Source organism: Mesocricetus auratus, unplaced genomic scaffold, assembly GCF_017639785.1.
Source record: "Mesocricetus auratus isolate SY011 unplaced genomic scaffold, BCM_Maur_2.0 Super-Scaffold_100031, whole genome shotgun sequence".
Lineage (NCBI taxonomy): Eukaryota > Metazoa > Chordata > Mammalia > Rodentia > Cricetidae > Mesocricetus > Mesocricetus auratus.
In genome coordinates this window covers 16,104,284-16,119,139 of record NW_024429212.1, presented here as the reverse complement: position 1 = coordinate 16,119,139, position 14,856 = coordinate 16,104,284, and the positions used below count along the sequence as shown (strand labels likewise).

The following is a 14,856-nucleotide window of genomic DNA, read 5'->3' as shown; positions in this document are numbered from 1 at the left end:
GTCTTCCTTCGTCTTTTGGGGTGCGTTGCTGGCCGCTTTTATTCCCACTATGTCAGTCCTTCTGCGTGGGTGTAAACCCATCCTCTGCCCATTTGGTTCAGCCCCCTCTTCTTCCCTCCCCTAACCACTCAGGTGTACATACGCCATTTACAAGAATTCCAAGATTTTTCTCACTATTTATTAAATGAGAAAAACGCTTGTAACTTGTTGAGGGGGGGTCTCTCGTGTCCTTTTCGTGACACTGGTGTCTCCCAGGCCACTGATCTGAGGTAGGTAAAGCAGGTAACCGTGGGGATAAGGTCTTTCCCCTGCCAGAGTCAAAAGAAACCAGCTGTTACTATGGGACTGTGCCCCTAACTTGTTGGAATCCTAAATTGTCCAGTGCTCTTCACAATTGCCTGCAACTCTAGCTCCAGGGGAGTCGTTTTCTAGCCTGAGGGCACTCCATGAACAAATACGTATTACTTTAATGTTAAAAAACAAAAGAACAGAGCCGAGCCGGGCAGTGGTGGTGCACGCCTTTAATCCCAGCACTCGGGAGGCAGAGGCAGGCGGATCTCTGAGTTCCACATCAGCCTGGTCTACACAGAGAAACCCTGCCTCGACCCCCTTCAAAATCCCTAAAAACCCAACAACAAAATAAATAAAGGTTAAGAAATAGTCCATTTATCAGTTTATGTTATTAAATATATTAAATAGGCTTCTCAAGTTACAAGGACTGATTTTTATAATCCATGAGATTTGAAATAAATTTATATTATTGAGCATTTGTTATGTATTGAATATTTGCAAGAGCATTTATAAGTTAGGAATTAGTGTTATTAAGGATGACAAAGGTGGAGGAGTTTAAAGTTTTCTCTGGGAGAAAAGATATCATTGAATTGCTGCTATTTTACTAGCTACAAATTTTCTTATGAAAATGTCCCTGCCAGTCCCCACAAGACAACTTTGCTAAAGACATTTAAAAATGTAATTTACATTTGTAATTTGGGTTTGCAGCTTAAGAACACACCATCCTTGACTTTGCCATTCATCTTCAATCAATTTGAATTCATTGTGACTTTTAAATTTTTTGTTTAATCATGGTTTCTCTGTGTAGCCCTGGCTGCCCAGAACTCGCTCTGTAGACCAGTCGGGCCTCAAACTCACAGAGATCCTCTTGCCTCTGCCTCCCGAGTGCTGGGATCAAAGGCGTGTGCTACCACTGCCTGGTGACTTTTAAAAATACTTATTTCTGAAATAAATCTGTCATGGTAACGGTGACCTAATGGTTGCCATTTTAAGTAAGACAGTAGACATTCTTCCTTGGTGGTAACAGGGGGCCCAGGGTAAGAGGGGCCGGGCCGGTGGGCGAATGGGCGTGTCCCGGGCGGGGGGCGTGTCCCGGGCGGGGGCGTGTCCCGGCCCCGGGGCTGGTCTGGGTTATTGGTCTGCGAGGACTCGGCACTGGAAGGTCGCCTGTGAGGAAACGGTTGCGCTGGGGGTGGGCTGTCAATCCGCTCCCCGGGGTTTGAGCAGGCTCGGCCGTCCTTCCAGGAGACGGGGCGGCGCTGCGGCCGGACGCGCGGACCCGGAGTGCGCGGCTGAGGGGGCGCGTGGGCGGGGCTGAGGGAGGCCGCGTGGGCGGGGGCTAGGGGAGGTCGCATGGGCGGGGCTGAGAGGCGTGTGGGCAAGACTGAGGGGCGCGTGGGCAGGGCTGAGGGAGGCCGCGTGGGCGGGGCTGAGGGGCGCGTGGACGGGGCTGGGGGGAGGTCGCGTGGGCGGGGTTGAGAGGCGTGTGGGCAGGACTGAGGGGCGCGTGGGCGGGGCTGACGGCGGTCGCGTGGGCGGGGCTGAGTGAGGCCGCGTGGGCGGGGCTGGGAGGGAGGTCGCGTGGGAGGGACTGAGAGGCGTGTGGGCGGGGCTTGGGGGCAGGTCGCGTGAGCCGGACTGAGGAGGCGCGTGGGCGGGGCTGACTGGGGTCTCGTGGGCGGGGCCGAGTGGGGCGCATAGGCAGCTGGTCCCTGGCGCCATCTGCTGGGCAGGCGGGGCCGCGCGCTCGACGCCTTCGCGTTCCTGTCAGAAGAGTGAGAGGCCTGAGGAGGGCAGGGCTGGGGGGGGGGCGGGAGGGGAACGGGGCAGGAGTGGGTGGTGAGGACAGGGGTGAGTGGTGAGGGGCGAGGGGTGAGGAACAAGGGGCAAAGGGTGAGGGGGTCAGGGGTGAGGGGTGAGGGGAGGGGGTCAGCGCTGAGTGGGCGGGGCCGGGCGGGGCCCCTGCGTCCCCTCTGCAGTCGCTCCCTTCATCAGCGCCGCACCTCGGTCCGCTCCTCTGGCCCCGCCCTCCCTCAGCCCACCAGTGTCAGTTTGGTTTTCCCGCCTTAACTGTGTCCTGCTCAGCCATTGGCCCGTCAGCTTGTCTGTCACAGCAGTGACATAGCCACCGCAGTGACGTAGCCACGCATTTGTAAAAAGGAATATTCCACAGCAATGGACTTTTGCCCTGAGATCGTATTCACGTGCTGTAAACATTTTTAAAATTTCTGCCCTGAGGACAAATTTGCAGCGCACTGGCTACCACACGAGGCGCGGAAGTGTGGTTTATGTTTTATGACTTGTGCTGGATATCCAGTCTCATGCTTTGACCCCTAGAACACGTCGTTGTGTTTCAGAGTTCAGAACGATGAGATAGAGTTTGGGATGTGCGGTGTGTGGGGGGTGTGATAACTGGAGTGAAAAAGGAGCGGTGTGTGCTTTTAACCATGGTGACACTGAGGGATTATATTTTAGAAAAGATCCCTGTAAACGGATATAAACCGCTTTTTCTATCTTGTAGATTTGAGACAAAGTCTGGTTTTCAACAATGCTGAGGTCAAACGATTGCTTTTTTTCCATGGATAGTTTGTTTTTCAGTAGTCCAGATGAAGAGTAAGTGTGCGGGGGGGGGGGAGGGTTATCTAATGTATTATTTTCAGTTTTATAATTTCAGGGGCTTTTAATGTTTAATAGTTATGGGAGTAATGTAGAATATAGTAATGGTGACTTGTATATGATGATAACCCATGATTATAGGTGAGGTATGCCACAAGTAATTTGTTCTATGAAGTAGCTCAAATGCTAAAGTTTGAGTGAGGAGAAAATGAAGTGGAATTACAGCTGTCATTTGCTTATTTATTTAGGGTTTTGCGAGGCAGGATTTCTCTGTGGCTTTGGAGGCTGTCCTGGAACTCACTCTGCACACCAGGCTGGCCTCGAGTTCACAGAGATGAGCCTGCCTCTGCCTCCTGATGGGAGTAAAGGCGTGCGCCACCAACGCCCGGCTATCAAGCTATGATTTAGCTGGTGTTCCTCATACCGCGATGTGAATTAGTCCTGTGACACACAGAGAAAAGATGTCCAGAGCATTGCCATATAGGGATAGAGCAAACCCATGACAGAAAGTTTATTTATGGAATGTTTGTCTGGGAGTTTGTATTTGAGCAATGTTTGATGAACAAATGGTTTTTGATAGCCTGTCCTTATTAACATATACCCACATCTTGTTTTCTGCGTAGCCTTCCAGTTAAGGAAAAATCTCTGGATTGGTTTCTCCCTCCAGCTCCACTCATTTCAGAAATCCCAGATACTCAAGAGTTAGAGGAAGAAATTGAAAGTTATAAACTATTAGGTAAATTGTCATGTTTTTTATGAAGCCAAACTCATGCAGTTTATGTCTGTATAAAAAATTACTAATGTATTAAACTATTAATTCCTTTTGTGTGTAATCATCAAATATCAAGTTCTAGAACATTCACCTTCTCTACAAACACATTCACAGAGTGCATAATAAACACAGTACATAAACATTAGTGCATGAACACATAGTGCATAATACACTTCTACAGGCTTGTTTGCGCTGCTGCTCTCTGAATAGGTTTTTCCTCTTATTACTAAAACTTTTGCTACTGCGATTCTGTTTTGCATTGTTCTTTACAAACAGTAAAGTTTTCTGAGAGCCAGATATCTAAGTGTTCTTAGTGAAAACAAGATGCAGAAGATTATCTATAGTTTGAGATGACTTTAAACACTGTCAAGCTAATGATGGAGCAGAGTATGTACAGCATTCAGGAGGGCCGCAGTCATCCCCAATGCTACAAAAGTTTCTCCCCCAATCAAGTATGCTTTTTATGATAATACTCAGAACTTTAATGTTTTATTACAATTCATAATTTATACACATTTGCATATGAATTTGCATATTTTTATGCAGGGCCTCATTGTGTAGCCTTTGCTAGCCTGAAACTCACTATGTAGATGAGGCTGGTCTCTTAACTCACAGAGGTCAGTCTGCCTCTGCCTCCAGAAATATTCATGTTTATTCCATGACAATAGTAGTACAGATTGTCTTATTATAATTGTACTGAGTCTTTTAAGTTTTGTAGTTATCTAGTGAGTTATTTAGAAAAGTTTTATTATTTTTTTTTGAGACAGGGTTTCTCTGTGGCTTTGGAGGCTGTCCTGGAACTCGCTCTGTAGACCAGGCTGGCCTCGAACTCACAGAGATCCACCTGCCTCTGCCTCCCGAGTGCTGGGATTAAAGGCTTGCGCCACCAACGCCCAGCTCTTTTTTTTTTTTTTGCGGAGAGGCCGTGTTGGTGAGCCTAGCGAGCGAGCTCACTTTGGTGTTGTGCGGGCGGGCGGGTGTTGCTGGGCAGGGACAGGGGCATGGGCAACGTGGGGTTGTGCCAAGTGGGCAGCGGGGCTGAAGATGAGGCTGGAGCATAAGAGGCCGAAGCAAAGGAGCCGAGCACAGGCTGGAGAGATGGAAAAGAGGAGCAGCCCACGGGCGAGGAGAAAAAAAATGTGTAGCCCAGGCTGGCCTTGAACTCGTGATCCTCCTGCCTCTGCCTCCTTCAGCAAATCCTACCAGCGTGTGCCACCACAACCGGCTTAATTTTGTTAATGTTTGTTAAGTATCTGTGTGTATGGGGGCTGCAATCACAGTATTGTGAGCTCAGAGGACAATTTGTAGGAGTCTGTTCTCTCCTTCCATCATGCGGGTCCTAGGGACAGAACTCAGATTTTCGGGCTTGACAGCAGATATTTTTACCCACTAAATCATGTCACTGCCCCCCTTTAGAAACATTTAAACAAAATTTTCTGTCACTATTTAGAAAATTTCTTTTCACAAAGAACATGTAATATAATAATTAATAGTATATATGTATATTTTTTGTAGGCCAAGGGAAGATGCCAAAAATGTTAACATCAGATTTGGAGATCATTAATGAAGACAAAAATTGTATTTCACCAACACAAAAATTCCATTTTCTCCGTAATGAGAATAAACAGGATTACCTAAATTTAGGAGGATCAAGTAACAATGACTCATCCCGTGTTGCCAGCAAGCTGGTGTATGGCTCTTCCCAGAAACATAAAGATCACATGGGCACAGAGAATCTACCTGCAAAGAGTGTTCCTGGTGATTCAAGATTTCCTAACCCTACAGGAGACAGAGGGGAGGGTACACAAGCGTTCAAAGAAAGGTAACTAATTGGTTAAATAATACTGTGAGCAAATGTGAAAAGAAGTAAATTTAATAGTTGAGTGAGAAAAACAGGAGCAACAAATAGTTTATGTGCTAAATGTTATCAGGCCTGCAATTCCACTCATCGGAGTTCTAAGTTCTTGCCTTTCAGGGGCTTAAGATTGACTGTGGAGGCGTGAACGGTGACTAAAACTAACTCACTGAATGTGTTGTACCGTGGCAATTATTTTAACAACATATGAATAGAGAAAGGTTTCAAGCTTTTCTTATGGTACCCTTTAATATTTAAACTTTACTGAGAAAATTCAGCTTTTGTTTGGTTACATTATGTCTGTTAATACTTAGCCATTCTGAAAGTTAAAACTGGAAGCTAAAATATATTAGTTCACTTTAAAACAATGCAAAACATGCCTATAGTTAACCTAACACACACACACACACACACACACACACACACACACACACACATACACACGCTGGTTGTTTTATTTTGAGATGGGATCTCATGTAGTGCTGGGTGAAATGGAGCTCACTATGTAGACACGGCTGAGCTCAAAATTACTGAAATACTGTCTTCACCCCTGAGTACTGGCATTAAAGTCCTCACCCCTGAGTGCTGGCATTAAGGACATGTGCTGCCATGCTTGGCTCTAAATGATATATTTCTGGCTATACTCTGAAAAGGAAACATAACTGTACACTGGATAAGGATGCTGTTGGTCATGTATTGTGAGAAATTACATACAAGAGAAGCTGAAAACCCGGGTTAGTCTCTGTAGCCTTTCCGATCAGAACCCTGAAAAGAGAGGGAGTCCCCTTCTTCTCAGCTCTTTATTCCACACACACCTACATACCTGGCATGGTCAGTGCTACAGGAACCTAAGATCTCTCCCAACATTTCCCCTTCTAGTCTAAAGAAAAGATTTAGTCATGAAACAAGACTAAGAAGTGTCAATACACAAAACGTCTTAAACATGTAAAAACATATATACATAGAAAATGATAAGGATTTTTTTTTTTTTGGTTTTTCAAGACAGGGTATCTCTGTGTTGTTTTGGAGGCTGTCCAAAGACCAGGCTGGTCTTGAACTCATAGAGATCCGCCTGCCTCTGCCTCCCGAGTGCTGGGATTAAAGGCGTGTACCACCAATGCCCAGCAGAAAATGATAAGGATATTTATGCACCAAACATCATAAGTAGAAAGAAGACTTTACCCAGTATGATGAATTGCGATAAACAAATTATACATAAGTTACATCATACAGGAATTTATAACAGTGTAAGTTGTCTACAGCTAAATAATCACTGAGGTAAATGACAAGAAGATATGATAATCTGCCTATGTACCATCCTAACCTATCTATCCCATCTAAACCCTAAATTTATCTGAAAGAGATGTCCAAGTCTGAACACCTTCTACCAATCCCAACTCTAAACAATTGAAAACTAACCCTAAACATATGTATATTATCCTTTTGTGTCAACAGTAGGGAAAGGGGGCGTAGTATTCCTAGAATTACTTCCTGATGAAATGGGATGATGATAATCTCATGGGATCCTGTAGGAAGAAAATTTTTGAGTAGTGAAAGTCTCACGTGGACTAGCTACAATATTGTATCAGTCTCTGTTTGGCGGGAGATGCTTGATTAAAGTTCTTATCTGAGGTTCTGGCCAGAGTGTAATAAGAAGGTGCATCATATCGGCTAGCTAGTCTGGAGTTGTCTGGAGTGATGTAATCCCAAATTGGTTTTAGGGTGGTAATTGACACTTCAAAAACATAAGGTTGGATCAAGTGGGGCCCCATTTTCTTTCCGGAGAGTTTGAAGATTGCTGTTAGGAAATCCTGTGTTTTCTGTGGATTTCTTAAACTTTAATGTCAAAAAGGAAATTTCAACTTTTATAGGTATGCATACTGGGAAAGGCAACAGTAAGGAAGATGGTAAGTGTGAGGGAAATTAGACTTTCAGAGAAAGAGCTGAGGATAGACAAATGACAGTCCCGAGATTTTGTTTTCTTCTGTCTTACATCAGCTGACTTCTTGATATAGTACAGAAACTCTGAATTTTATTTTAACAACATGCTTGAATTTAGAGGAGGAGAGCCAGATCCAACTCCAAAGCCGGCAATGGTTTAAGTGAATTGGGACTAAAAGAGTATTAGGAAGTAAAGAGGAATAGATTTTTGCATAGAAATAGTTTTAGAGTTTACCATAAAATCGATTCTCCTTTGTTTGATGGTTCTTTTTGGATAGCTATTCTCTCTTCTTCTTCTTTTTTTTTTTTTTTTTGGTTTTTCGAGACAGTTTCTCTGTGACTTTGGAGGCTGTCCTGGAACAGGCTGGTCTCGAACTCACAGAGATCCGCCTGCCTCTGCCTCCCAAGTGCTGGGATTAAAGGCATGCGCCACCAACGTCCAGCTTATTCTCTCTTCTTTAGACATCTACAGTTCAGTGTCTTTTTGCTTTCTAGAGATGGGTCATCCTGTTAAAACAAGAACAAAACATTCCCCTTTCCTGTGTGAGGTTTCCATGTAATTCCTGGGATATAACTTGATGGATGACCTGTTATTTTTCCCCATCCTGAGGTTTCTTCTGTTCAAACCAAATCTTGATCAACTTTGATGGTGTTCAAAGCTTTTCTTCTCCTATGGAAACAAAGGTGAAACCCCTTCCCCAACGTAACACATATCCTGGCTTCCATACTGAGGTCAATACATCCTTGAAGTACACCGGCTGATTTAGTTCAGAAGTTTTTTCTATTGTCCAGTGTGTTTCTGCAACTGTCTGTCCTTTCTCATTAGCATTAAGAAAGTTTAATATTAATAAAGCATTATGTAATTTGTGTTTGGGGTTCTTTGTTCCCCCTGCCTGTTTATGGAACATTTCTTTTTCTTTTTTCTTTTTTTGATTTTTTTAAAATTTAAATTTAAATTAGAAACAAGGTTGCTCCACATATCAATCCTAGGTCCCTCTACCTTTCCCTCCCCTCGGAGCATTTCTTTTAAAGTGCAGTTAGATCTCTCAACCACTGCTTGTCCTATGGGATTGTGTGGTATACCAGATATGTACTTCATGTTATAATATTTGAGAAACTGTTCCAATTTGCTTGAGACATATGCTGGAGCATTTTCAGGCATACCCATAATATTCATTATCTCTAATAGGTATGTGATAGCAGAATCAGCCTTTTCAGAGCTAAGAGCAGTGCCCATTGAAACCCTGAAAATGTGTCTATTATATGGTGCACATATTTTAAATTTCCAGATCCTGGGAAATGAAACATATCCACTTGCCAAATTTCATTTCTTTTTTTTTTTTTGCCTTTGGGATTACTGCCTGCTGGTAAGGGAACTTGGTTATAGAATGAACAGGTAGGACTGTTTTTTACTATTTCTTTGGCTTATTGCCAAGTGATAAAAAAAAAACTTTCTTTAAGCCTTTGCTGTTTACATGGTGTTTTTTTTAATGAAATTCTGAGGCTTCTCGCACACTTCCTATTAATAAATGATGAATCTCATCATTGCCTTGTGCTAGAGGACCTGGCAGACCCGTATGAAATCTGATGTGTGCCTAATGTAGGATGAGTCCTATTCCTGATTGTTGTAATTGTATAAACAATGAAGCTAATTCTGTACCATCAGGAATAAATTCAGCTATCTCAATGTGTAAAATGACTCTCTCTGCATATTGAGAAGCTCTGTAAAATCCATAAGTACCATGAGAATGGCATACAATTCTGCCTTTTATACAGGGTTATAAGGGCTTTGAACTATTTTACCTATATTTCCCGATTTATATCCTGCCTTACCTGATTTGTTTGTATCAGTATAGAATGTAGGGACTCCAGAGATTGGAGTTTTTCTTACTACACGTGGAAGGATCCCAATAGTTTTCCCTATGAATTTGATTCTCTCAGTTATGGAATAATTGTTGCTAATCTTTCCCAAAAAGTTACTTCAATCCCTTTGTCAATATTCATTATCCTTCCATAAGGAGGAAATTTCCTCATTATTTAAAGGTACTATATTTTCTGCTAAGCCCCTTCCAGTTTGTTGGTGAAGCCTTTATTTACCTTTAGAAATCATATCAGAGATCTTTTCTATATATGTCTTTAGTTTTTTATTCTGTTTATGTGGCAGAAATATCCATTCTAATATGATATCTTCCCTCTGTATCAAAACCCTGAGGGGTATTCTCTAGATAGTAAAATAACCAGAATGCAGTGTAGTTTTGGATCCACATGGTCCACATGTACTTCTAGTATTCTCTTTTCTACCCATTCTAATTCTTTTTCAGCCTCAGCTGATAGTATTAGTGGACTATTTAAGTTCTTGTCCCTCTTTAGGGTAATTTTTAGATGTTTTAAATCATGCCCTTCAACTCCAATAATTATAGTTGAGAAATCTCTCCTAGTAATTTTTGAAGACCATAAAGAGTCTGCTAATGATCTCTCCTGATCTGTACTTTTTGTGGTCTAATTTTTTGTATGTCTATTTTATAACCTAAATAATTGATAGAATCTCTTCTTTATATTTTTTGTGGGGCAATCTGTAATCCCCTGCAAGTTAAAATTTACTTTACTGCCTCAAACATTTTTTCCAATGTTCCTTTCTTCGAACCAGCCAACAGTATATCATCCAGATAATGTTAAATTATGGATTGTGGAAATTGTTTGCGAATTATTTCCAAAGGTTTTTGCACAAAATATTGGTACAGGGTGAGACTATTTAACATTCCCTGTGACAAACCTTCCATTAGTATCTTTAAACTGGCTGAGAATTGTGATAAGTTGGTACTGTGAAGGCAAATTTTTCCCTATCTTTTTCTTGTAAGGGTATAGTGAAGAAGCAGTCTTTTAGATCAATTACTATAATAGGCCATCCGTTAGGTATCAGAGAAGGCAAGGGCATCCCAGGCTGTAGAGAGTCCATAGGCTGAATTACTTTATTGATGGCTCTCAGGTCTTTAAGTATTCTCCATTTGCCAGATTTCTTTTTGATAGCAAATACAGAATTCCAAGGGCTAGTAGATTCTTCGATATGCTCAGCATTTGGCTGTTTCTGAACCAGCTTTTCTAAAGTCTCTAGCTTCTCAGAGGCCAAAGGCCATTGCCACACCTAGACAGGTTCATCTGTTAGCCATTTTCAGGGTAGGGCTTTTGGTTCCTCTGTAGGTTTGACACTCATATTCTGTTTATGTACAGGCTAGATGGTTGGTATCTGTTTTCTGTAGTGCCTTACAATATTTTTATACCACTGAGAGCTTGTTCATGATTCATATCTGATACTGTCAGCATGTTAATCTGGATATTCCATTGCTGCAATAGATCACAATCCCAGAGATTTATTGTGTTGTCTGCAACATATGGCCCCAGTCTTCCTCTTTATCCTTCTGGCCCTATACACTTAAACCATCTTGTTCTTTGTTTTACTTGAGATAGGGTTCCAATCCCTAAGAATTGAACGTTTACCTCTTGTAGGGGCCATCTTGGCCAAGATTTTTGAGTTATGATGGTTATATTAGGGCCAGTGTCAAAAATCTCAACAAGCTCATTGTTATTAATCCTAACTTTTAATTTAGTTCCCTGATTCTATATAGAAGTTTGCCAAAATATACGTTTTTTCCCCCCCAGTTACAATTGGTTCATCCTCAGTAGCTAATCTATCATCCAGAGAGGTATTATTCTTTACAATAGGCAGTGACTCTTCTAATTGTTCTGGGAAAGATTGTCCTCCACAGTGACAGGGAATGACCAGACCACTGTTGACATGGGGGCCTTTGAGAGGCTCCCCAAGGATTTTCCCAATTGTAAAGGGTTTCCTTGTTTGTCTCTGGTCGATCTACATTCATTGGTCCAGTGTCATCCTTTGCCACATCTATTACATAATCTAGAAGGCTGATGCTTCAGTCATTCCTAGGAGGAGCATTGTTTCTATGAATGCTTTGCCTACAACTTCTTCTTAGATGTCCTATTCTACCATAGTTAAAACATCTGGCATTTCGATGTCTGTTTAAACTTCTGGAGACCGCTTCTCCTACCCAAGTTTCGGTATCACCATAGTGAAGGCATCTGGCATCTTATTGCCTCTTCAAACCTTTCGAGATCGTGTTTCCTACCCAAGCTGCTGTGTAGTGATTGTTAAACACAAGGTTAGCTGTATACAGAACTCATTGATCCAATAGTGCTGATCTGATCTTTAATGGGCAGAGTACCCTTTTGCATTGTGTGCTAGAGATTCTATGAGTATTCGCCTAGAGTCTGAATCAGTTAACCTGGGATTCTACTGCTCTGGACAATCTTTGTAAGAATCTAGTGAACTGTTCTCTTGGTCCCTGTACCACTTTGGTATAGGGTTCTATTCTGTTTCCTGGTTTATGAACCTTATTGAAAGCATTCAAGGCTGCTGTATGGCATATAGACAAGATGTGTTCATCATATGCAGCCTGAGTCTGTGGGTCAGCATAAAGGCCCTCACCAAGAATCTTATTTTGGGGAGCTTCATAACCTTTCTTTAAGCCTTGAAGCTGGAGGGCTTTTGCTTTTTCCCTCCATAAAGCCCTCCATTGTATTTGAGACAGATTTTCAAGTACTGCTGATATTAGATGCCCCCAATCCTTAGGGGTCACCTTATTCGTGCTTGCCCATGAATTTAATAACTCCCTGACATACGGTGAATGCATACCATAAGAGACAACAGTCTCCTTAGTGCCTTTTAAATCTTTTAGCTGTATTGGCTTCCAGTGATATGCAACGAAGCCATTTGGGTGTTTTGTTTTTTTTTTTCTTGTTGCTGGTTTTTCAGTCATAGACACTGGGAAAGCCATAGGAGAGGGCATAACAACCTTAGGAAGGTCTTCCTTGCATCTGAAAGATGTACCTGCAGAGCACATGAGGTGGCTCTGCTCAGAAACAGGGAGGAAGCAGACTTGGGGTGTGGGGATGGAGGCCTTCTGACACCAGCTGAAAAGGAAATATACCTGTACACTGGACAAGGATATTGTTGGTTATTTATTGTGAGAAATTACTTACAAGAGAAACTGAAAACCCAGGTTAGTTTGATGGGGGAAATCCTTCTGTGTATATGTCTTTCTTACTGGTTAATGAATAAAGTACTATTGGCCAATAGTGAAGCAAGATAGGTGGGACTAGGAGTCGAGGAGGATTCTGGGAAATGTAGTCAAGAGTAGTGTCGTTGCCACATGATCTCCCAGGAGGACAGGATGCATCGGGAGGGCGTCCTTGGAAAGATAAGTCCTTATAGAAATATATGCTAGTAATTATAAGTTAATAATTAAATCAGAGCTAGCCATTAAGAAACCATAGCAAACAGCCAACAGCTTCATAATTAATGTAGCATCCTATGTGTTCATTTGGGACTGATGAGGCTCTGGGACCAGGCTGGCAGGAAGAACGCTCATTACTTTAGTCTCTGCAGCTTTTCAAGACCCGACTGGATCCTCAAAAAGTGAGTGAGTCCCTTTCCCCTCCGCTCTTTATTCCACACACACCTACGTACCTGTGACCATGCCAAACAGGCATGGTCAGTGCTACAGGTACCTAAGATCTCCCTCTGTAGTACTCCAAAAGGACCCTTTTCATACATTGGTGGATGAACAGATTAAAAGTAATGTGACAAGCCAGGGACAAAGACTTGTATGTTGTATGATCTCACATGTGTTAGCTTCCTACTGCTTTTAACATACGTGAGCAAAACAACTTGAAAACCGACAAATTTTACTTTAGTAGACCAATTTTGTCCTACTTTGCTCTTGGTCTCTCTTGATTTTGGGAGTTTCTCTGCATTAGCCTCCTGAGAGCTATAATTATTTTAGATTATATTTCTGATTGTATTTCTTTTTTAAATTATTTCTTTTATCCTTTGAGATTATAATGAATTATATCATTTTCCCCTTCCTTTCCTCCCTTTAACCCTTCCCTTAACTCTTTGTTCTCTTTCAAAAGCATAGTTACTGTTTTTGCTAAATGTTAATATATATATACATGTATTTCCCTAAATATATAACTACAATCTGTTCAGTAGGATCATGTTACTTGTATTATGTTTTCAGGTAGGGCTGGCCATTTGGTACTGGATAACCAATTGGTTTGTCCTTGCCTAGGGAAAACTATTTCTCCCATTTTCAGCATTCCTTAGTTGCCTGTAGTTCTTTGTATAGAGTTGAGGCCTCCTGGAGTTCCTCACTCCCATAACTCTCTTAGCATGTCTGTTGTTGTCCTTATTCAGCTCATATTTTCACAGTTACATTAGTGAGATTTTATGGGTTGCAGGTTCTGACATTCCTAGGAAACATAATCTCACTACAAAGTTCCTGAGTTTCTGGTTCTTACAATCTTTCTTCCTCCTCTTCTACGGTGTTCCTTGAGATCTGGGTTTGGGAGTGTTTTGTAGATGTATCCATTGGAACTGGGCTCCACAACTCTGCATTTTGATTAGTTATACTTTTCTGGAATGGTCGCAGACTGTTGCAAAGATGAGCTTTCTTGATGAGATATGAGGACTACATATCATCTGTGGGTGTAAGGACTGACAAATGTTTCTGATAACGTTAGAAATTATGCTGGTTTAGGAAAGTGGTGGTTATAGGTTCTGCATAAAGATCCATGATTTCACTATCCCTGGGTAGTTGGTTAGGCTTCCCCTAACATATGATTTCTCTTCTGTTGAACATGTCTTAACATCCAATTAGAGATGTGAGACCCACCAACAAGTATGAGGGCTGCTACTGCACCCTTAGGGTTATCATGCCATGTTGATAGTTGTGGTTCATAGGTATCATAGCTGGGTAGGACTGTTGGTTGTCTCCCTTCTGTGGGGGTTTGCATGGCATCTCCTGGTACCAGGAAAGCTAGTCCTTGGGAAGGAGGATTTCAGATCAGACCCAATACGTATAATTCTTTGTGCCTTTTATCTCCAGTCTACCATTAGCCAGATCTATATCCTTGTTCCTTTTGTAACATGTTTCTGTTTACTTTTACTTCCTCTATTTCTCTATCTATAGTCCTAATACTACTTGCTCTTCTCACTTATTATCATACCCCAGTGCTCCTATCTTAATAAACACAGTATTATCAGCGTTTCTCTATTTCCTAAAAAAGATTGGAGCTGAGATTCTTTTTAATTAATTATTACTGTATTTTCATGTGGAGGCTATGGTTTCACTCCCTTTGACTTATATTTAAAACACTAACTATAAAAACAAAGACATATATAAACCTATCAGAATAATAGCAGACTTCTCAATAGAAACTGAAAAGCCAGAGGGCATGGAATGAATTATTTAGATCTCTCAAAGTCACTAACTGCCAATACAGATTACTGTGTCCAGAAACATTG

General features: G+C 41.9%; 1 protein-coding gene across 1 annotated transcript in view; it reads left to right on the top strand.

Annotated features, from left to right (window-relative positions):
- The first annotated feature begins 207 nt into the window (after window positions 1-207).
- The window catches only part of Hfm1 (helicase for meiosis 1), an 89,209-nt gene continuing 74,560 nt past the window's right edge, over window positions 208-14,856 (top strand). Inside the window, exons 1-4 of the mRNA XM_021231398.2 lie at window positions 208-269; window positions 2,813-2,904; window positions 3,531-3,643; window positions 5,195-5,501. Coding sequence (XP_021087057.1) covers window positions 2,840-2,904; window positions 3,531-3,643; window positions 5,195-5,501 — 485 coding nt within the window. The 5' untranslated portion in view covers window positions 208-269; window positions 2,813-2,839. The remainder of the gene's footprint in view (window positions 270-2,812; window positions 2,905-3,530; window positions 3,644-5,194; window positions 5,502-14,856) is intronic.